Source organism: Rhinoraja longicauda, chromosome 8, assembly GCF_053455715.1.
Source record: "Rhinoraja longicauda isolate Sanriku21f chromosome 8, sRhiLon1.1, whole genome shotgun sequence".
Lineage (NCBI taxonomy): Eukaryota > Metazoa > Chordata > Chondrichthyes > Rajiformes > Arhynchobatidae > Rhinoraja > Rhinoraja longicauda.
The window spans coordinates 42655434-42678400 of NC_135960.1; the positions used below are offsets into that span (position 1 = coordinate 42655434).

General features: G+C 43.9%; 1 protein-coding gene across 9 annotated transcripts in view; it reads left to right on the plus strand.

Moving 5' to 3' along the window:
- The first annotated feature begins 659 nt into the window (after positions 1–659).
- The window catches only part of pcnt (pericentrin), a 194484-nt gene continuing 172176 nt past the window's right edge, over positions 660–22967 (plus strand). For all 9 annotated transcript variants that reach the window (XM_078403749.1, XM_078403752.1, XM_078403754.1 and 6 more), the window contains exons 1-2: positions 660–808; positions 21608–21754. In XM_078403749.1, the coding sequence (XP_078259875.1) occupies positions 761–808; positions 21608–21754 (195 nt within the window). In that variant the 5' untranslated portion in view covers positions 660–760. The remainder of the gene's footprint in view (positions 809–21607; positions 21755–22967) is intronic.

The following is a 22967-nucleotide window of genomic DNA, read 5'->3' on the forward strand; positions in this document are numbered from 1 at the left end:
CTTTCTCCTCGTCCCTGATCGAGAGAAGATGTGTAAGAAGGAACTGCAAATGTTGGTTTAAACCGAAGATGACACAAAAAGCTGGAGTAACTCAGCGGGACAGGCAGCATCTCTGGAGAGAAGGAATGGGTGACGTTTCAGGTCGAGACCCTTCTTCAGATGTTGCTCTGACAACGCGCGCCAGCTGCCGTCCCGCGGCGGGAGCACGAGCGGCGGCGGGAGCACAGGGTTCATGCGCGCGCGGCGGCCCCCGTCAACCGCCGCTGCCATGTCGTTGGTTGTTAAACGCCGCTGGCATCTTATTGGTCATGAACCGCAGCTGCCATCTCATTGGTTACTTTGAGTTTCCCGGGATCGGTTGGCCTTTTCATAATTGGTTGACACATTGACCAATTGGTGTTTGGCAGTGCCGTTGGCGTTTGAAATGAGAGGAGGCTCGTATTCCGTGCAGGCTGATTGGTTGGAAGGTTCAACCGTCGCGCCTCCCGAGGCGGGAAGGGGCGCTACCACAACTCCGTCTGCGTCACCAGTGGCCGGTGGTGAGAAGCAGCGATGTGATTGGTGAAGGTCGGGGCACTTGCTACGGTGTCGTAACGGGTAGAAGGACAGGCGCGGCGTTTGTGCGGAGCGGCCATATTGAAAGCTTGACTCTGCCGACGGTTGCTTAGCTCATGAGTGAGTGCTGCTTGTGGACTGTGGCCATACAGTCCAACCATCAGAAGAGTTGCACGGCGCCGCTCTGTGTACGCAGTCTCTGATCATGGAGGATGCGGAGAGACGCAGGAAGTTGGAGGTTGCGAGAGCCAAGGTGAGTGGTGCCTGAAGACTATAACTCCTACACAACAGGGTGGCTGCAGGCAGGGGGTGATAGAGCAGGGAGTGGGCAGGTAAACTTTAGGCAAATGAATGCATGTGAACACCAGTTGCAGTTGGTGTAGATCCTCAGGTGTGTGGACGTGAGGTCATTGTTTTAATAATTGTGGATCCCCGGTAGTATGGATACCTGGTGGATCTGGCTGATGCTGTCAATCTCGGTGCTCTGGAGTGTGAAACCGTTCTGGGCTGCTACATTCAGTGTAGACCCGTGAGTATGCGGGATACCTGTCCTGTACCTGGATACTGCAGTCAATGTGGATCCTCGAGTGTGAACCTGGCGGATGTCAATCTCGGTGCATTGGAGCGTGGAACTGGTCTAAGCTGCTCAATTCAATGTAGATCCTCAGGTATTCATTTACCCTGTGAAACCTTGTCACCAGTGATATAATATAGGCTCTTCGCCACGCACGTACTGACCGAGATGCCCCATTTAAGCTAGTCCCATTCGCCCATGTTTGGCCCATATTTCTCTGAGCCTTTCCTGTTACTTTTTTAGAGATACAGCACGGAAACAGGCCCTTCGGCCCACCGAGTCCGCGCCACCCAGCGAACCCCGCACACTAACACTATCCTACACACATTAGGGACAATTTTTACATTTACCCAGTCAATTAACCTACATACCTGTACGTCTTTGGAGTGTGGGAGGAAACCGAAGATCTCGGAGAAAACCCACGCAGGTCACGGGGAGAACGTACAAACTCCGTACCGACGGCGCCCGTAGTCAAGAACCTGAGTCTCCGGCGCTGCATTCGCTGTAAGGCAGCAACTCTACCGCTGCGCCTTACTGTACTTGTCCAAATGCTTTTAAAAATAGTTATAGTACCTATCTCATCTACTTAAAACTCAAAACTGGAAGCGAGGAAAGATCAGGACAAATCAGGGCCTGTAACAGATGAGCTCCTGCAGAGAGGTTCCTTGATAGGCTGATTATTGGTTAGGGTAGTTGTGCTTCCAAGAGGGATCGATGTTGCAAACTGGTTAACTGACTTTTTAGTAGGGGAGGGCAAGAGTTTTTTTAATTCATTTTTCTAAAATTAAGGAACTCGGTGTTCATACTGCTGGGTTGTGAGCTACCCTGGTGAAATATGAGGCGCTGTTCCTCCAATTTGCCTCACTTTGGAAACACAGATAACCAGGACAGAAATATCAGTATGGGAAGGGTAGTTAAAATGGTTCGCAACTGGGTGATCCAATAGGCCCTGGCGGACCGAGTATGTGTTCAGCGACACGGTTGCCTACTCTACGCTTTATCTCGCTGACGTACAGGAGCCCACATCGAGAACGCAGGATGTGGCGGATGAGGTTAGAGGAGGTGCATGTGAACCTCTGTCTAACCTGGACAGGACTGTCGAGGTCTCTGTATGGAGTCGAAGGAGGAGGTATAAGAACAGGTGTTGCAGGGAAAAGTACCTGGGGAGCAGGTGATTTGGATTTGGAAGGGATAAGTGAACCAAGGAGTTGTGGAGGGAATGATCTCTACGGAGGCGGGAAAGGGTGGAGATGGGAAGATGTGATTAGTGGTGGAATCATGTTGGAGGTAACGGAAATGTCGGAGGATGATGTGTTGGATGCGGAGGCTAGTAGGGTGAAAGGTGAAGACCGGCGAAACTCTGTCCTTGTATCTGGGGGGAGGGGGGAATTTGAGCAAGAGCAAATCTATGGTATACAGAGAAGACACGTCAGAAGGACCCATCTACAACAGAAGGGAGGAACCCACGTTCACTAAAGAATGAGGACATCTTAGATGTTATTGTATGGAAAACCTCATCTTGGGAGCAGATGCGGCAGAGACAGAGGAATTGAGAGTAGGGGAAAGCATTTTTGCAAGTGGCAGGGTTGGAAGAAGTATAGTCCTGATAACTGGGAGTTGGTAGGTTTGTGGTAGATGTCAGTCAATAGTTTGTCTCCTGTGGTGGAGACAGAGAACAAGAAAGGGGAGCGCTAGATGACAGAGATAGTCCAGGTGAATTTGAGGGCAGGGTGGAAGTTAGTGGTGAAGTTAGTAAAGTCTGAGTTTTGCACGGGACATCAGTTGATAGCCTATCTCTTGTGATGGAGACTGAGAGTATCAGTCAATAGTTTGTCTCCTGTTCCCTACTCTCAATTCCTGAGAGTACCTCTGGGGGGAAAAAGTTGATCTCCTCACTAAATCTGCCAATCGCTATAAATATCTGCTTCTTGGCTTTCACTCCAATTTTCTTCTTTCCAAGCACAATATTTTATACACTCCAATTGTTTCTTCCTTTAGCCTTTTTTCTGAAGGAAAAAGAGACAAGTTTATCCTGGCTTTTGTCATGGCTACAATTTTGGTATTGGTTTATTATTGTCATCTGTATTGTGACACAGTGAAGTGCAGTTTATAGTGTTATAGCTACAGAGAAAGTGCAAGTTTAAAAAAAAAAGCTGCAAGGTTTTTAACAAGGTTTATTGGGAGGTCGGGGCACATTTTTAGCTTGAGAAAGGTCCGTTCAGTAGTTTGATAGCAGCAGGGAAGTATTTATTCCTAAATCGGCAGGTACGTATTTTCAAGCTTTTGTATCTTGTGCCTAATAGAAGAGGAAATGATTGGGGTGCAATTGGTTCTGCTTGTGTTGGATGCTTTCTCGAGACAATATAAAGTGGAGATGGAATAATGCAGCCAGGTTGTGATGCATCCTGATTAGATGCTTTCAATGGTGCATCTGTGGAAATTTCTGAGGATGTAGAGGTGTTGGTGTGGTTCCTTGGCCACAGCGTCAACGTGGTTAGGCCAAGATAAACGTTGGTGATATTTATGCTTCAAAACTCTCAACAATCTCAACTTCAGTGCCATTGATGCCGTCTGGGGCGAGTATTCCACGTTGTTTCCTCAAGTTGATGACTAGCTCCTTTGTTTTGTTGATGTTGAGAAAGAGGTTTATGTCATGGCACCATTTGCTAAGTTCTCTCCTGAATTCTGTCTTATTGTTTGAGAATAGGTCTGCCACATTGGTGCCATTTGCAGACGTGTAAATGGAGTTAGTGCAGAATTTGGCTACACAGTTGAGTGTAAAGTAGCTGAGGATGCATCCTTGTGGGGCAACGGTATTTGAGAATTATCATAGAGGATGTTTTGGAGAGCTTATTCGTGTTGTTTGTGGCCACTGGGTCAAGAAGTTCACGATCTCGTGCAGGATCCCAGGTCCAGAGTTTGGAGATGGGTTTGGTTGGGATTATAGTTTTAGAAGGCAGAGCGATGGTCAATAAATAAAATCTGTGGAGGGGTCCTTGTAATCCAGGTGATGCTCGCTACTCATCTGTTGCGTAGGTAAGTGAATCGCACAGTCTGGGAGGCTGGAGTTGATGTGTACCATGTCCAGCCTCTTGAAGCATTATGATGTTGGATGTCAGTGCCACTGGATCGTAGTCATTAAGGAATGCTACCCTGCTTCCTTTGGCACCACAATAATAGTAGTCCTCTTAAAGCAGGTAGACATCTTGGAATCAAAGTTGTAGATGTACATGAACACTCTTGATAGTTGGTCCACAGGTTCTGAGAACACAGTTGTGTGAATTGTTTTTCGTTGGTTCACTGTCGAAGGCTGCTCTTCTAGTGAAAAAATAAATAAAAAAAATAATAATAATAATATATATATATATACACACACACACTGTGAAAAGAAAAACTAATTATAAAGAGGCACGAGTGCAAAATTACTTAATTAGAAAAACAAACCCACGTTAGTATGAGACGTGGTCCGTTGTGTTCTATTGCTGAAGTGGGACCATGGTTGTACAGGTTGGTTCGAGAACCTAATATCTGTGCGAAAGTTGCTGTTCCTAATCCTGGTGGTGGCTTCTGTACCTCCTGCATGATGATAGCAGTGGGAAGAATGTCTTGTATGGTTGATGGTGATTCTTGATGATAGATGCTTTTGACAGTGAGGAGGGTTGTACCTGTGGTGGACTGGGCTGAGTCCATTGCTCTCTTTACAAGAATTATTCCAGGAATGAGTGGGTTAGCATATGATGAGCATTTGACGTCACTGGGCCCTTGACTCGCTGGAGTTTAGATGGTTGAGGGACAATAGACAATAGGTGCAGGAGTAGGCCATTCAGCCCTTCGAGCCAGCACCACCATTCAATGCGATCATGGCTGATCACTCTCAATCAGTACCCCATTCCTGCCTTCTCCCCATACCCCCTCACTCCGCTATCCTTAAGAGCTCTATCCAGCTCTCTCTTGAAAGCATCCAACGAACTGGCCTCCCCTGCCTTCTGAGGCAGAGAATTCCACACCTTCACCACTCTGACTGAAAAAGTTCTTCCTCATCTCCGTTCTAAATGGCCTGCCCCTTATTCTTAAACTGTGGCCCCTTGTTCTGGACTCCCCCAACATTAGGAACATGTTTCCTGCCTCTAATGTGTCCAATCCCCTAATTGTCTTATATGTTTCAATAAGATCCCCCCTCATCCTTCTAAATTCCAGTGTATACAAGCCTAATTGCTCCAGCCTTTCAACATACGACAGTCCCGCCATTCCGGGAATTAACCTAGAGAACCTACGCTGCACGCCCTCAATAGCAAGAATATCCTTCCTCAAATTTGGAGACCAAAACTGCACACAGTACTCCAGGTGCGGTCTCACCAGGGCCCGGTACAACTGTAGAAGGACCTCTTTGCTCCTATACTCAACTCCTCTTGTTATGAAGGCCAACATTCCATTGGCTTTCTTCACTGCCTGCTGTACCTGCATGCTTCCTTTCAGTGACTGATGCACTAGGACACCCAGATCTCGTTGAACATCCCCTCTTCTTAACTTGACACCATTCAGATAATAATCTGCCTTTCTATTCTTACTTCCAAAGTAAATAACCTCACACTTATCTACATTAAACTGCATCTGCCATGTATCCGCCCACTCACACAACCTGTCCAAGTCACCCTGCAGCCTTATTGCATCTTCCTCACAATTCACACTACCCCCCAGCTTAGTATCATCTGCACATTTGCTAATGGTACTTTTAATCCCTTCATCTAAGTCATTAATGTATATTGTAAATAGCTGGGGTCCCAGCACCGAACCTTGCGGTACCCCACTGGTCACTGCCTGCCATTCCGAAAGGGACCCATTTATCCCCACTCTTTGCTTTCTGTCTGTCAACCAACTTTCTATCCATGTCAGTACCCTACCCCCAATACCATGTGCTCTAATTTTGCCCACTAATCTCCTATGTGGGACCTTGTCGAAGGCTTTCCTCATTGACACTTACAGAATAATGAAAGGCATAGATATAGCAGATGTGGAAAGGATGTAAGCAGGATGAGATTAGATAATAATCTGAATTATCTCCTGGGCTGGATGAGCTTTAAGTATTGGCAAGTGTCAGGGTTTATGGGGAGAAGGCGGTTAGGAGGGAGAGATAGATCAGCCATGATTGAATGGCGGGGTAGATGTGATAGGCCGAATGGCCTAATTCAGTCTGAAGAAGGGTCTCGACCCGAAACGTCGCCCATTCCTTCTCTCCTGAGATGCTGCCAGACCTGCTGAGTTACTCCAGCATTTTGTGAATAAATACCTTCGATTTGTACCAGCATCTGCAGTTATTGTCTTATAATTCTACTCACTCATTACCTTATTTATGACTTGGAGTTAATTACTTGGAAGCAAAAGCGCCATGTATGTTCATGGACACCATCCCCTTTAAAAATCTTGAATAGACAATCGTGCCAGCTAGTAATGATTGAGTCAAAAGTGTGTGAGGGAGCCGGTTGCGTAAAGAAAGGAAACAAGATGTCTGAAAAAAGGTCCTGAATGTCACCCATCCTTTTTCTCCAGAGATGCTGCCCGACTGACCTGCTGATTTGCAGCAGCAGTTTGTGTCTCTTTTAGATAAAAAGGCTATATTTTCGAAGACTTTCGAAGAGATCCCCCTCCCCTCCCCCCACTCACCATCAACAACACCATAGTCACATCTGTGGAGTCATTTAAGTTCCTTGGAACCATCATCTCCAGGGACCTTAAATGGGGGGCCACCATCGGCTCTACAGTCAAAAAGGCCCAACAGAGGATGTACTTCCTGCGGCAACTGAAGAAACACAATCTGCCACAGGTCCAATTCTATACTGCTATCATTGTGTCCGTCCTCCATCATGGTCTGGTTTGGCTCAGCCACCAAGCACGACATCCGGAGGCTGCAACGGATCGTTCGCATAGCTGAGAAGGTTGTTGGCTGCATCCTTCCCCCCATTGATGAACTGTACACTGCAAGGGCCAGGAAGCGAGCGGGCAAGATCATCTCTGACCCCTCTCATCCTGGCCACAAACTCTTCGAAGCACTTCCCTCTGGAAGGCGACTCCGGACTGTCAAAGCAGCCACAGCCAGACATAGAAACAGCTTTTTTTCCACGAGTGATAGTTCTACTCAATAACCAAAGTCTGTAGTCTCTTTTTTGCTCTGGTTTATTTTCACCCACATGTTTAGACCATAATGTTGTATCCTTATTGTTTTGATGTGGTTATGCTTTATTCTTAATTGTTAACTGTATGTTTGTGTTGTCATTTGTGAGCGGAGCACCAAGACACATTCCTTGTATGTGCACATACTTGGCCAATAACTTATTCATTTCTCATTTCAGTCAAGTTTGTTTTTGAAATAGTTTTTGAAAGTAATACTATATTGGTTTCCTTGTTAAATCAGCAAAATGGCAGAGTGTAGTTTCTCAACTGACAAAACTTGTTTGAAATGGTTTTAGGTTAAAATGTTTTCACTCCTGTAGCATGTTAAAAATGCAATTTTCTTGTTTCCTTTCCTTAAATTGCTCATTGTGCTTTGATCTGCATCCTAAAAATGCATGTTTTCAAGGTCCTGAATGTTGGTGTTTCTTGAGCTTTAACCTGCACACTTGGACCATCCACACATGCCCATTTTGGTGATTCTCATCTGGTTGTTGTTTTCCTCTTGGGGTGTAATCAGTCCACTATCACATTGTTGCAGAGTAGACTTCTGTGCACAGTTCACTGAGGTGCAGGGTACTTTCATGGTTTATGTAGCTCTGCACAAAATAATGTGTAGGAAAAGCAGCAGCATGTGCTGGTTTAAATCAAAGGTAGACACAAAATGCTGGAGTAACTCGGCGGGACAGGCTGAACATCTCTGGAGAGAAGGAATGTGTGATGTTTGGGGTTGAGACCCTTCTTTGAAGAACGTCACCCATTCATTCCTTCTCTCCAAAGATGCTCCATGTCCCGCTGAGTTACTTCAGCATTTTGTGTCTATCTTCTGCACCAACTAAATTGAGTCCTAGGGAGTCTCTTGAATTCTATTTCTGATGCAGCATCATTTGGAAGTAAGTTCAGAATGTGGTATAACTAGTTCTTGATTTTTAAAATTGTTAAGTTTTAATTGGTGAAATTCTTTTGTAATACAGAAGATATTCTGATGTTGAGAATTTGCTTAGAAAAGCATTTGTCAAAAAACTACAACTTCTATGCAGTGGCAGGTGAATGAGCTACACGTGACCACGAATCGTTCAATTTAGCCTCTCAACCCGTTCTACCATTTAATTATATCAGGCAAGAGCTAATCTATAAATACCTTGATTCTTTTAAATCATAACAGACAGAATTCCAGTAATGAAAACTTCAAATGTTCATTGTTCATGGGATTTTGTTGACAAAATATAGATCTACAAGTAATTTCTGTGAAATAAATGCTTAATTTCACCTAAATTTTGAGCACCATGATTATGTCCTTCATGATTTTCCTTTCAAAAAACAGTTCCTCTTTCTATTAAATCTTATTTTAAACTTTAAATGACACAAACACTTTTTGTGATTATTCACAGGACGTTGGAACAGGATACTGAATGGCATTTGTTTCTGGATGCTTTCATCTGATCAGCTGCTTTGACCATGCTGAAAGTAATTTCTTGTCTTAAATTGGATACGCCTTGGCAGATGGTGGTAGTGCTACATTTAGCTAACTTTTGAGATCATATGACCTGTTGGGCTATTTTTGGTCTCTGAAGTTCTGTCCTAATGGAGAACTTTTAATAAGCTGGAGGAGTGAAAATCGTCTTGCTAATAAATCCAGTTTGGTACTAGTTTTGATTGTCCAGTGGTTAAGATCGGTTATTGTGTTTGGTTTAAATTTAATCTTGTAGGAAAAGATAATTTGATAGTGATAATGCCGACATAGTTTAGGATTGGAAGTATTATGCCATCAAACATTTTCTTTGTGCAAGGCTTGTTGGCTAAGATATCGAATTGTTCTAACCCCTCCCCCCCCCCCCCCCCTAATAGTCGTACAAATTTTTCCACCCCAAGTGCTCAATTCCATTTTGAGAGTTAATGGTGAATTTGCTTCCACCAGGCTTTCAGTTGCATTTAAAAATGTATCTCATTTCCTTCCCTTTTGGGACACTATTTTAAATCTGTGTCATCAAATCTTCTAAGACTTTTAAAGACATTTTCTACCCGTTAAAAAAATTATTGAAAAACAAATGATGATTAAGCAGGTTTCAGTCCTATCTCGGCTGATGAAAGCAACTCCCATTTTCCCTAAGTTTTATTATAGATTTCCAGCACCACTGAAGAGTTATTGTAGAGCTGTCCTTTATCTATATTACAATATGTGACGTAATTCATGCTCGTTTTTGAGCATTTGAGTGAAACCTACATCCTGCCTTGCCTATGATTCGTGAGTATATTGCCATATTGAGTGTCCAGCATCAAGACAGAAAAGTTGGAAGTTTTGGTTAATGATAGGCATTCGTAGGGATCCATTCGGCTCCTTAAGAATTCTGTGTGTAGGGTTACTCGTACAGACACTTACTGTTCCCAATACTAAGACAAGCTTCAATGGAAGTAATGAACAAACCACCAGAAACCTGAACTTTCAAGTTTCATTTCAAATGTAATGCCACTATTCAGAGGCTAAGCGTCAGTTTTATGAAGAGGATATGCCATGTGGCCTCTGTACTTAGACTTATGGATGGATTGTTTCCTTTCATATCAAGCAAAATTGCAGAAGACTCGGGGGGGGGAAAAATGAATGGGAATGGGCTTACGAAAGGAAGTTTTGGCCAACATGAGGTGCAGATTAATGCTCCTCCGGATCAATGCTTTAGAGTCGTTACTGTGGATTGTTGTGTTCCTGAATAAATAGATAGCCACAAAACGGATTGTCAAGAGTGTTTTATTGTCATATGTGCCAGACAGAACAATGAAATTCTTACTTGCAGCAGCACAACAGAATATGTAAAGATAGTACACTGTAAACAATATGATAAACAAGAGGGGGAAAAAGTTTGGTGTATATATATTTATATGTGTATATGTATATGTGTATATATACGTATGTATATATATATATATGTGTGTGTGTGTATATGTGTGTGTATGTATATGTGTGTGTGTATGTATGATATATGTATGCATATGTATGTGTTTATATGTGTGCCATGTATGTGTGCATATGTGTATGTATAGGTATATGTGTATCTATGTATATGTGTGTGTATCTGCGTGTATATATATATATATTTATATATATATATATATATATATATATATATATGTATACACACACACTGAACTTTTTCTTCCCCTCGTTTATTATATAGTTTGCAGTGTACTATGTTTACATATTCTGTTGTGCTGCTGCAAGTAAGAATTTAATTGTGTGTGTATGTAATTGTACACACAAAACAAAATAATAGTTTAACAAATAAAATAAAAGTTTAACAAAACAAAACAAATAAAAATAATAACAATAATAGTTTATGTAGTTCAGAGCTTATTTGAGGTTGTAGTGTTTAATAGCTGAATGGCTGTAGGGAAGAAGATGTTCCTGAACATGGACGTTTACAGTCTTCAGGCTCCTGCACCTTTGTCCCGATGGCAGGGGTGAAATGAGTGTGTGGCCAGGGTGGTGTGGGTCTGATGATGCTGGCTGCCTTTTTGAAGCAGCGACTCTGGTAAATCCCTTTGGTGGGGAGGTCAGCCGGTGATGGACTGGGTAGTGTTCGCAATTTTTTGCAGTTTTCTTCGCTCCTGAGCATTCAAGTTGCTGATCCAGGATGTGATGCAACCAGTCAATATTCTCTCTACTGTACACCTGCAGAAGTTCAAGAGAATCCTCTCTGACATAGCAAATCTCCGTAATCTTCTCAAGAAGATGATGTGCTTTCTTTATAATTGCATCAATGTGCTGGATCCAGGTAAGATCTTCAGAAATATGCACGCCCCAGGAATTTGAAGTTTTTGACTCTCTCCACCATTGTCCTGTGATATAAACATGATTGTGGGTCCTCATCCTTCCTCTTGTGTTTGTGTTTGGGTGTGTAGTGAAATACTGCAATTACACCACCCCCCCCCCCCCCCCCCCCATTGTTAGAAAAAAAGAGATGCCACCAACACACCTGGCTTAAAAAGTGAGGAACAGTGGAGTGTTCAGTCGAACAACAAAATATCCTCAGCAGAGTCCTCAAACAGTTCCTGCAGTGTTGTCAAGCAGAGGGATCTAGGAGTACAGGTGCATGGTTCCTTGAAGGTCGAATCGCAGGTAAAGTGGTCAGAAAGGCTTTTGGCGCTTTGGCCTTCATCAATCAGAGCATTGAGTACAGAAGTTGGGAGGTCATGTTGCAGTTGTATCAGACGTTGGTGAGACCGCATTTAGAATATTGTGTTCAGTTCTGGGCACCATGTTATCGGAAAGATATTGTCAAGCTTGGAAGGGTTCAGAAAAGATTTACGAGGATGTTTCCAGGACTAGAGGGTGTGAGGTAGAGGTTGAGTAGGCTGGGTCTCTATTCCATGGAGCGCAGGAGGATGAGGGGAGATCTTATAGAGGTATACAAATTCATGAGAGGAATAGATCGGGTAGATTCATAGTCTTTTGCCCAGAGTAGGAGAATCGAGAACCAGAGGACATAGGTTCAAGTTGAAGGGGAAAATATTTAATTGGAATCCGAGGGGTAACCTTTTCACACAAAGGGTGGTGGGTGTATGAAACAAGCTGCCAGAGGAGATAGTTGAGACTGGGACTTTCCCATCGTTTAAGAAACAGACAGGTACATGGACAGGACAGGGTTGGAGGGATATGGACCAAGAGCAGGTAAGTGAGACCAGTGTAGCTGGGCCATTGTTGGCCGGTGTGGGTGAGTTGGGCCGAAGGGCCTGTTTTCACACTGTATCACAATGACTCTCTGACTCTAAAACATATCATAAAAGACTGCCCTCCACAATCTTTTTCAGGGCATAAAGCAGACCATGGCCAAACCCGACACCAAAACCTCGTTGCCATCCAGCTGCGTCCACTGAGCACTGGAAACAATTTCTCTGCATTTGCTCTGACACAATTTTCATCTATTTAAATCTCCCATTACTTTTTGTTTAGAAAAAGAGATTCCAGCTTCAGTATCAGCATATCTGAAATTCCTCATCTTTCTATCACCTGGCTCTGACACCTGGGTCAGGGCAAAGTGTTCGGTGCATTTTTACTTCCATGCATTAGGGTTTAAAAAAACTTTGTTATTTGTAATTATCTATTCCATGGAACACTAAATGATCAGGTGAATTTGGGTATTTATTTTGAGAGATACAGTGTGGAAACTGGCCCTTGAGCCCACTGAATCCACTCTGACTATTGATCACCTGTTTACACGGGTTCTGTGTCATCCCACTTTCTCATCTACTCCCTACATTCTGGGGGCAATTTGCAGCAGCTAATTAACCTACAAACCCACATGCCTTGGGATGTGGGAGGAAACCTAAGCACCTCGAGAAAACCCATGCGGTCAGGGAGAATGTGCAAACTCCACATAGACAGTGCCCAAAGTCAGGTCTGGTGCTGTGCCACAGTTCTGTTTAATATGGCATTAAGTGCGGAAGCAGTTGACGTAGAGGTTGTAAGTTCAAGTTTGAATGGTCTTGTTGACTTATTACCCTATTGATAGTTTTTTTCATCTGCACCCTCTCCGTGTAAGTCCTCTCTCAAGTGCAAGTAATTTCAAGAGTGCTTTATTTTCACATGTCCCACAACAGAACAATCTTACTTGTAACATCACAACAGATATGTAAACCTAGTGCTCATGAACAACATAATAAACGTACAAAAAGAAATTCAATATATAACGAACAAACAAACATTATAGCAAATACAAAAACAAAGTCCCTTGTGCAAACAAGGCAGTTCATAGTTTAGTTGGGGCTCATAGTGTTCAATAGCTTGATGGTTGTTGGGAAGAAGCTGCTCCTGAACCTGTTGCAGTTTTCTGGCTCCTATACCTTCCTGGTGGCAGAAGTGAAATGAGAGCATGGTGGTGCGGGTCTTTGATTCTGACTGCCTTTTTGAGGCAGCATTTCCGATAAATCCCTTTGGTGGGGAGATAAGTACCCGTGATGGAATGGGCAGTGTTTACCACTTTTAGTAATCTCTTTCATTCCTAGGTGTATGAGTTGTTGAACCAGGGCGTGATACAACCAGTCACTATACTCTCTTCTGTACACCTATAAATGTTCGAGAGCATTCACCGATATACAAATTTCCTCGATCTTCTGAGGAAGTAGAGGAATTGATGTGCTTTCTTTATGATTGCATCTGTGTGCTGGGTCCAGGGCAGATCCTCAAAGATATGCACTCCTCGGAACTTGAAGTTGTTGACTCCTCCATCTCTTCCTGTTTGTAAAGACAGGTTTGTGGGTCCTTTGCCTTCCTCTTCTAAAGTCACCAATCAATCACTGGTTTTACTGACCAAGTTGGTCAGTTGACAGCAAGGTGGTTGTTTTTGCACCATTCCGTCAGATGTTCATCTCCCTCCTCGAGTCTGACTCCTATAATTTGTGATTTGTCCAACAGTGATGGTGCCATCAACAATTTTAAAGATGGAGGTAGAACTGTGTCTGGCTACACAGTCATAGGTAATGAGGGAGTAGAGCATGGGCTGAGCACAGAGCCTTGAGATGCTCCTGTTCTGATTGTTATTGAGGAGGAAATGTTGCTGCCAATGTGCACTGATTGTGTTCTGTCGAGGATCCAGTTGCAAAGGGATGCGCAGGGACCCTGTTCTCTGAGCTCGGAAACAAAGTATTGAAAGCCGAGCTGTAGTTTATGAACAGCAGCCAGATGTTAGGGTTATTATGTCCCAAGTGGTCCAGTGGAGAGCCAGCGAGATTGCATCCTCTATTGATCTATTGTGGCAGTAGGCAAATTGTAGTAGATCCAGGTTGTTGAGAAGGAAATTAATATGTGCGGTAACAACCCATCAAAGCATTTCATCATTACAGACATTAGTGCCACTGGTCGGTGGTCATTGAGGCATGTCACTTTGCTCTTGGGCGATATTATTGCCCTTTTAAAGTGGTGGGAACCTCAGCAATGAGAGGTTGACAATGTCCGCAACATCTCTGCCAGTTGGTTTGCGCAGATCGTCAGAATGCGACTAGGCACACCAGGTCCTGATGCTTTTGGAGGGTTTGCCCTCCTGAAGGATCGGACATTGGCCTTGGTAACTGAGATTGCAATACTATGGTGGCCCGAGAAGGCGCATCAATATTCTTATTGAAACATGCGTAGATTGTATTGAGCTTGTCTGGGAGTGATGTCACCCTGTCGCTTGTGCTGCCCCCTGGTTTCACCGTATAAAAATTGATGGTGTGCAAGCACTGCAGAACATTCATTAGTGTATAACATCTTCTATGGTACACAATGACTCCTATTTAAAGATGGGAATTGTTTGTTTTATGACAGGATTATCAAACGGTACTATTGAATGTAGAGATTAATCCAAGCAATTTATTTTCTGCGTATGATATTAGGTTTTATTGTCTCTCCCCATTTCTCCCTTTAAAATCCATTATTTTGTGCACACCTGCATTAAGTATAATCTCGATGTTTTTTCCCCAAAATCTGCTGATAGCCCCATTGTTGCCACATTTGCAGTTAATGTCACCTGAAACGTAAAAATTGTGCCCTCTATACCAATTTATACCATGCCAATCTTTCAAAGACATTCTGATATAGTTTGAGGATGTAACTAGGAAAATTGACAGGGGAGAGTCATTGGATGTGGTGTACCTCGACTTTCAGAAAGCCTTCGACAAGGTCCCACATAGGAGATTAGTGGGCAAAATTAGAGCACATGGTATTGGGGGTAGGGTACTGACATGGATAGAAAGTTGGTTGACAGACAGAAAGCAAAGAGTGGGGATAAATGGGTCCCTTTCGGAATGGCAGGCAGTGACCAGTGGGGCCCCAGCTATTTACGATATACATTAATGACTTAGATGAAGGGATTAAAAGTACCATTAGCAAATTTGCAGATGATACTAAGCTGGGGGGTAGTGTGAATTGTGAGGAAGATGCAATAAGGCTGCAGGGTGACTTGGACAGGTTGTGTGAGTGGGTTGTGATACATGGCAGATGCAGTTTAATGTAGATAAGTGTGAGGTTATTCACTTTGGAAGTAAGAATAGAAAGGCAGATTATTATCTGAATGGTGTCAAGTTAGGAAGAGGGGATGTTCAACGAGATCTGGGTGTCCTAGTGCATCAGTCACTGAAAGGAAGCATGCAGGTACAGCAGGCAGTGAAGAAAGCCAATGGAATGTTGGCCTTCATAACAAGAGGAGTTGAGTATAGGAGCAAAGAGGTCCTTCTACAGTTGTACTGGGCCCTGGTGAGACCGCACCTGGAGTACTGTGTGCAGTTTTGGTCTCCAAATTTGAGGAAGGATATTCTTGCTATTGAGGGCGTGCAGCGTAGTTAATTAGGTTAATTCCCGGAATGGCGGGACTGTCGTATGTTGAAAGGCTGGAGCAATTAGGCTTGTATACACTGGAATATAGAAGGATGAGGGGGGATCTTATTGAAACATATGATAATTGGGGGATTGGACACATTAGAGGCAGGAAACATGTTCCCAATGTTGGGGGAGTCTAGAACAAGGGGCCACAGTTTAAGAATAAGGGGTAGGCCATTTAGAACGGAGATGAGGAAGAACTTTTTCAGTCAGAGAGTGATGAAGGTGTGGAATTCTCTGCCTCAGAAGGCAGTGGAGGCCAGTTCGTTGGATGCTTTCAAGAGAGAGCTGGATAGAGCTCTTAAGGATAGCAGAGTGAGGGGGTATGGGGAGAAGGCAGGAACGGGGTACTGATTGAGAGTGATCAGCCATGATCGCATTGAATGGCGGTGTTGGCTCGAAGGGCTGAATGGCCTACTCCTGCACCTATTGTCTATTGTCTACACCAAATTTTGAATTTATATAACCACTTTCCGTTTAATTGCAGTCACTTTAGTTTATCCTTCAACCAGGTTTGTAGTCATAATATGATGGTTTTTGAATGCTACACTAGTAAATTGGTGCCCCTTCTTATTATTTCAGATAATCACCCACTTGTTATTCTCAAGAATTCCCTGTCCTTGTGAAATGTTATGAAGCAATTGTCATATTACATTTTTACAGATTAAATGCGAGTGGTTTCATTTATGGTAAAATTATAGCTAATATTATGACAGACAGGATCTGCCTTTCTCTGATTTGAAAAACCTGTACATGCAAGCCAGGACTGCTTAGACATCTTCAATGTCTATGCCGATGAGTAACCTTCCTGTACCAACCATACATATTTGAAACATGAGAATCAAATTTGAGTCTGTTCATGTGATATTTCTGTTGTGAATCCTTGACTGGTTGGCCTTCTGGATTTTGTAAATCAGTCATAAGTGAATTGTTGGAAAAGCCACCTATGAGCAGAATCATTTTGTCCATAAGGCCTTGGGCTTGATTCTAGGCTGTTTACTGGTCTTTATTTTGGCAATTACTGTAAAGAGGTGAGGGAAAACTAACCTTAAGGTTCTCTTTCTAATAACCTGCACATGACAAATTTGTGTGCTTATTCAAATGAATATGATTAAACTCCCTTTCCCACTTGCATTGGAGTATTGTCCATAGCTCAGTTGATTGCATCCCTACCCAATAGCAAGAATGTTCTGCTTCAGAAACCTGAAGCAGAATCACACTGACAGTTTTGAAGGAAACCAGTGAGCTTTTTAAACTTTGTATATATGGTGAACACAAAATTGCATTGCTCTGCATTCAAATAGTTCATAATATAACAAGTGCAACGTAAGCAAACTATCATTGAATATCTACATAGATATTGAATAGATTCCATTCAGTAGATTGGCATTCACTCATCATGGCAATAGAATGGTAGTTTGTACATAAACTCAATATTTTAATCTTCCCATCCAAATTGGCTGGTTATCGGTTTGCATTGTGTTTAATGCTAAAATTTCTGGCTGTGGGAATACACTGTTTACCTTTGTCCTTGATGAAGAGAGACAAAGCTGGAGTGGTATTCGCCATTTCAAATGGACTAATTATGACTAAAAATGAATCGTAATAAAGGAGAAGTGATGTTACATACGATCAGTTACCTTTCCTTCAATGAAGTACAGTAATAATTAATAAGACACTGATGAATATTATGAATATTACATAAAATATTGTCAACCAATTTGCTAACATAGCTCCCTTACCCAAATCTTTTCATTTTATTTTTTCTTCAGAATTATTTATTTTTATAATCCTCTTGAATCTATTTCTATTTTCCCTGTAGTAGAAACATCCCAAGACAATTACCGAATGTCACCTGTCAAGGAGCAACAATAAGGTATTTGATCAAGTTGTCAAAAATGTAGAGGAAAGTAGTCTGGAGTGATTAATGAGGAGGACATTCAGAGACTTTAGGATAAACCTGATGCGTGGAATGCAAGAAGTTGGGAATTTTTGTTTATCCAAATTCAACTTTTTAATTTAAACTTCAGGGCCTGTCCAACTTAGGCGATTGTTTTAGGCGATTGTTTTAGGCGACTGCCGGCGACTGTAATAGTTGTAGCAGGTCGCTGAAAAACTGGCGACTGCCCCCCCCCCCCCCCCCCCCAACGACAATGTCTACGACAAGCTACAACAATCTACCACCTAGTCGACGTCAAGCTACAGCAAGGTACCGACAACCGGCGACTCAATCGTTGCGACCTAGGGGGACACCTACGAAAACCTACGACCACACAGGTGACAACCGAAGTCAACCTACGTCCATCCGCAACAAGCTACGACCCTGAAGACTGAAGACAATTCACGCCATTCTGGCCTCCAAAGCAATGGAATCACCCAGTATCCCTATAAAAGGGGGTGTACAGTAGGGTTTCCAATCATTTTGCATCATGACTATTTGAAAGTGATGCCATGAGAAACTACTCTGAAATACCATACCTTCATTCATCAATCTTTCGTCAAAATGTCAAAAACATTCTTTATTGAAACAAACAAAATGTTTAAACAAGGTTGATAAAGAACATACAACAGTGCATACAAAAATATAAAACAATAAATTTCAACTAACTTCAAACTTTAAACATAAAACTTCAAACAGGATTCATAACAATAGACAATAGGCAATATGTGCAGGAGTAGGCCATTCGGCCTTTCGAGCCAGCACCGCCATTCAATGTGATCATGGCTGATCATTCTCAATCAGTACCCCGTTCCTGCCTTCTCCCCCTACCCCCTGACTCCGCTATCCTTAAGAGCTCTATCTAGCTCTCTCTTGAATGCTTTCAGCGAATTGGCCTCCACTGCCTTCTGAGGCAGAGAATTCCACAGATTCACAACTCTGACTGAAAAGGTTTTTCCTCATCTCCGTTCTAAATGGCCTACCTCTTATTCTTAAACTGTGGCAAATAACAACATTTATATGTACACATTACAGTGATGGGTGATCAGATTGAGTATCCGAACTAAAGTCCACACTTGCGTCCTAGGTCTCTGTTCTGGGAGTACCCACTGGTGCAGGTGTGGGTGTGTCAAGGCAAGGGTAGTCTGTTATTGTGGGCTGCAATACAGTGTATGTCTGCTGTGATGGGAATGACATTGCCTGGCGATAATATGGTATCACTGGTGGTGGCCATATCAGTGGTGGTCCCATCATTGACTGTGGCTGCAACACAGAAACATATCAATATTAAGTGAAATGCAAATAAATAAAAACTTTTAACAAACTGTGTGTGACGAATTTCAAGTCCAATTCACAAAAAGCATTATAAAATTAGATACCTGGTGAGCCTGCTTATGTGGTGGTCGCATCAGTGTCATCTGCTGTGGTGGTCCCATTAGAACGTGTCCCATCTGCTGCTGTCTCATGTTTCCCATCTGCAACAGATTCTGCAACAAACATTAAATAATTGTGAATATTTCGTACACAAATATAAAAATGAATGTCAATTATTAAAGTCAAATGTCCCCACAAGAATCACTGAAAATATTTACCGGCTGGGAGAAGTTATGGGCCATCGTCATAGCAGCCATGGTGTAGTTAAACCACACGTCATCTGGGATTTTGAGCAGCTCAGTCTTCGAGAATCCCAGGAAGGTGTCAACAGCCCTCTCATGTGGTGGCTGGGGCTGGGCCATGGCCAGTCTGGCCTCCCTGGCCTCTTCTGCCAGTTGCATGAGCTGCAACATAAATGAGTAAGATACAGGCAATTAATTTTTGGAAAAAAAGATGGATGTACTTACCGCCTTGATCTGCTCCTGCGGACTTGCCTCTCCTCCGTTGTGGTGGAGCTGGCAGTGGTCCTGCTCCTTTTGCTGTGCTGCTGACTGGTGGAGGTGGTGGATCCAGAGGTTCCCTCAAGAGGATCAGACTCGTCCTCACTCGAGGTTTTGGGAAGTGGTTTCCTCTTGTCAAACTGGAAGCAAGTAAATGTGTTTTTACAAACTTTCAAGACCATCAGGACATGGCAAGCAAGATGACAATCAAATAATCAATTTCACAATGACTATGTTGTGATAATTACTTTCTCGGTGCTGCATCGAGTCTCAACACATACTATGTGATGTGATGAAGGATCATTTGTCCAGGATCCACTCCTGCCTCTGTGTCAATGTCTTGCCATCAGACCCTGACTTGTTAACCTTCTGGGACAGCTTCCCATGTCTTGTCCTCTGGCTCTTGAAAAACACACCTTGTTCATCTGTAAAAAAAATATATAATAAAGATCAGTGTGAATTGCCTGCTTGCAAGAGAATGGAGACAGCAGCTGCCACACAACATGAAGTTGGTACTCACAGGTGTAGTCAGGGAACTCCTTGGCCTTGGCTTCAAGTAGTGTTGTCTTCCCGGCTTTGTTCCGGTACTGCCGGTGATTTTTGTCATACAGCTGAGGGTATGATTGGTACCACTCAACCAGCTCACCTTGTTCCACGCTGAACTCATAAGGTCTCCTTGAGGCATCACCAGTCCTCACGAGGGCTGGGGTGGTGGTGGGTACAAGGGCCACTACCAGGGTCTCGTCTTGGGCCTCCTCCTCCTGGGTCCCCTCAGTCTCCACCTGCCTGGTGGGTGGGTATGGGGGTTGGACACTGCCCTTGGGCTGCCCCCGCTCCTCGGTGCCATGTTGAGGTGCAGTCCTCGAGATAAAACGCACAGTCCTCGAGTGAAAACGCACATTGTCCAGTCCTCAAGAGAAGACGCACAATAACCCGCGACCACGGGCATTTGCCACGGAGGCGCGAGTGACGTAGTCGTAGGTTGTCACCGGTATGGTCGTACCTTGTCGTCGGAATGGTCGTACATTGTCATAGATTGTCGCCCTCGTTCATCAGCATCGCGGCTGGCTGTTGTAGCTTGACTTCTGTGGACGGGTTTTCCCAATGCTTGTCGCAACTTGACTTCTCGTGACGCCGGTACCTGTCGCTGGTTGACGTAGGTAGTTGCCAATGGAATTCACCGAAGTCAGCACCGCCGACAACCTACGTCACCTGGCGACAACCTACGTCAGCAGACGTCAAGCTACAATCATTGGCGTCAAACCAAACCATTCGCCGAAATTTTTTAAACATCTCAAAACCCAGTGGCGACCAGAAAAACGCTACAACTCTTTGGAGACTACTCACGACCATACCGGCGACACCCCGGCGACTGTGTGGTGACAGCCTAGTCGCCTGTAGTCGCCTGTAGTCGCCTAAAGAAATTGCCTAAGTGGGACAGGCCCTTTCCTGCTGCATTTGGTTAAGGTATGGTTAGTCTTGTGTTATATCAAATTGCTATTTCAGTTAAACAACGTTGAGATGTTCGGTTTGTGGAAATCAGAAATGATAGTAACCTCAAGTTTATTTTTCTGGACATGACTGTCAAGATTTGATTCCATTCAGTGATTTAGTCTGGGATTCTCTGGTTATTCCTACACACAAAGGCTCCTTGGTTAGAAATATCTTGTAGTTTCAGTGTTTGAATCTGGAAGGATTACGTGGCAAAGCTGTAATCTACTTTAAGAATCAGAGGGAGGATATAGCATTGTAATGAACAAATGCATTGCTGTACTTGTACAGATAAAAACCTCTTGGCTCAATGTAAAAAAAAACATTAATCTGATGCCTGTGAGCAGGAAGCATGAAGGATATTTATCATATTCTAAGGATGCAATGTTGTTAATTGAGTCTGTTACATAGACATATGAATGTAGTCTGGGAAAATAATCCTGTTAAAGGAGAGTTAACAGTTCTAAACATAATTTTCTGGGCCGAAATTACAATCTGAATTAGCCTATGAAGTGAGGAAGTACTTGTTTGTGTCATCTGCTCCAGGTCTCAGAGCTCTAACATTTCTCTTTGCAGTTTCCCTTCAGCATGCTGGTGCTCTGGTCCTGTTATCTCTTCCTTATCTACCTCTCGCTTTACCTCTCCTTTACTTTCCTCCGTAGTTTGCTCACTACCAGCAAAGAAAAGCAAAAGGGGACTGCTCGGATTCGACGAAAAAGAAGAAGAGGAAGAGCCAAGCTGTTCACCAGGATGACCTTCCACAGGAAGAACACTCATTAGTGGAAGAAGATGTAGGCTTGGAAAATAAGGTGAATATGCACACAAAAGCTGTATTTTAAAGATGCATTGGAACAAATCGGGTTAAAAATTGTTAAATAGGAGTAACTACATGTGCAACATTTTGTTTTTTTTAATATCTTTGAGGCTTGAGTACATTAAACAGAAAATGCCTTGTAGCAAAAATATAAAATACTAGAAGAGTGTGCACCTGTTGGGTGCAAATCTCTGCTGCGGGCGGCCCTGCAGGCGTGGCAACCCTTGTTGGGTGGAAACCTCTCCTGCGGGCCCAGCAACCCGACTGAACCATGGACCCATTGCCGGGTGGGGAGTGACCCCCGGGGCCGTGGGTGGGCGAGGGGGGACAGGGAAAAGCCACTGACCTCGGCCCCGTTTCTCCTGCGGATCTCTCCTGCAGGCTGGGCAACTCTCCTGCAACTGACGATCCTGCGGGCCCGGCAACCCGTGGACCTGTTGTCGGGTGGGGTGTGTTCCCCGTGGGCAGGCGAAGGGGGGACAGGGAAAAGCCACTGATCTCGGCCCCATGCGTCCAACGCACTGCAAGCGGCAGGGAACGGCGGCGACGACCAACTTGTTGGACCCTCTGCCGCCGTGCTGCACCACGGGAGGAACGTCAGGCGCGGGGCACGCCGGGATGGGCGCCAGTTCTCCCGCTGGTCCTCCCACAATACAGCAATGGGCACCTCTGCTCATAATGTCGATCATGTTGCCAAATTAAAACTAATGACCTCTGCCTGCATGTGTTAGACAATAGGTGCAGGTGTAGGCCATTCGGTCCTTCGATCCAGCACCGCCATTCAATGTGATCATGGCTGATCATTCCCAATCAGTGCCCCGTTCCTGCCTTCTCCCCATACCCCCTGACTCCGCTATCCTTAAGAGCTTTATCTCGCTCTCTCTTGAATGCATTCAGAGAATTGGCCTCCACTGCCTTCTGAGGCAAAGAATTCCACAGATTCACAACTCTCTGACTGAAAACATTTTTCCTCATCTCCGTTCTAAATGGCCTACCCCTTATTCTTAAACTGTGGCCCCTGGTTCTGGGCTCTCCCAACATTGGGAACATGTTTCCTGCCTCTAACGTGTCCAACCCCTTAATAATCTTATATGTTTCGATAAGATCCCCTCTCATCCTTCTAAATTCCAGTGTATACAAGCCTAGTCGCTCCGGTCTTTCAACATACGACAGTCCCGCCATTCCGGGAATTAACCTAGTAGACCTAC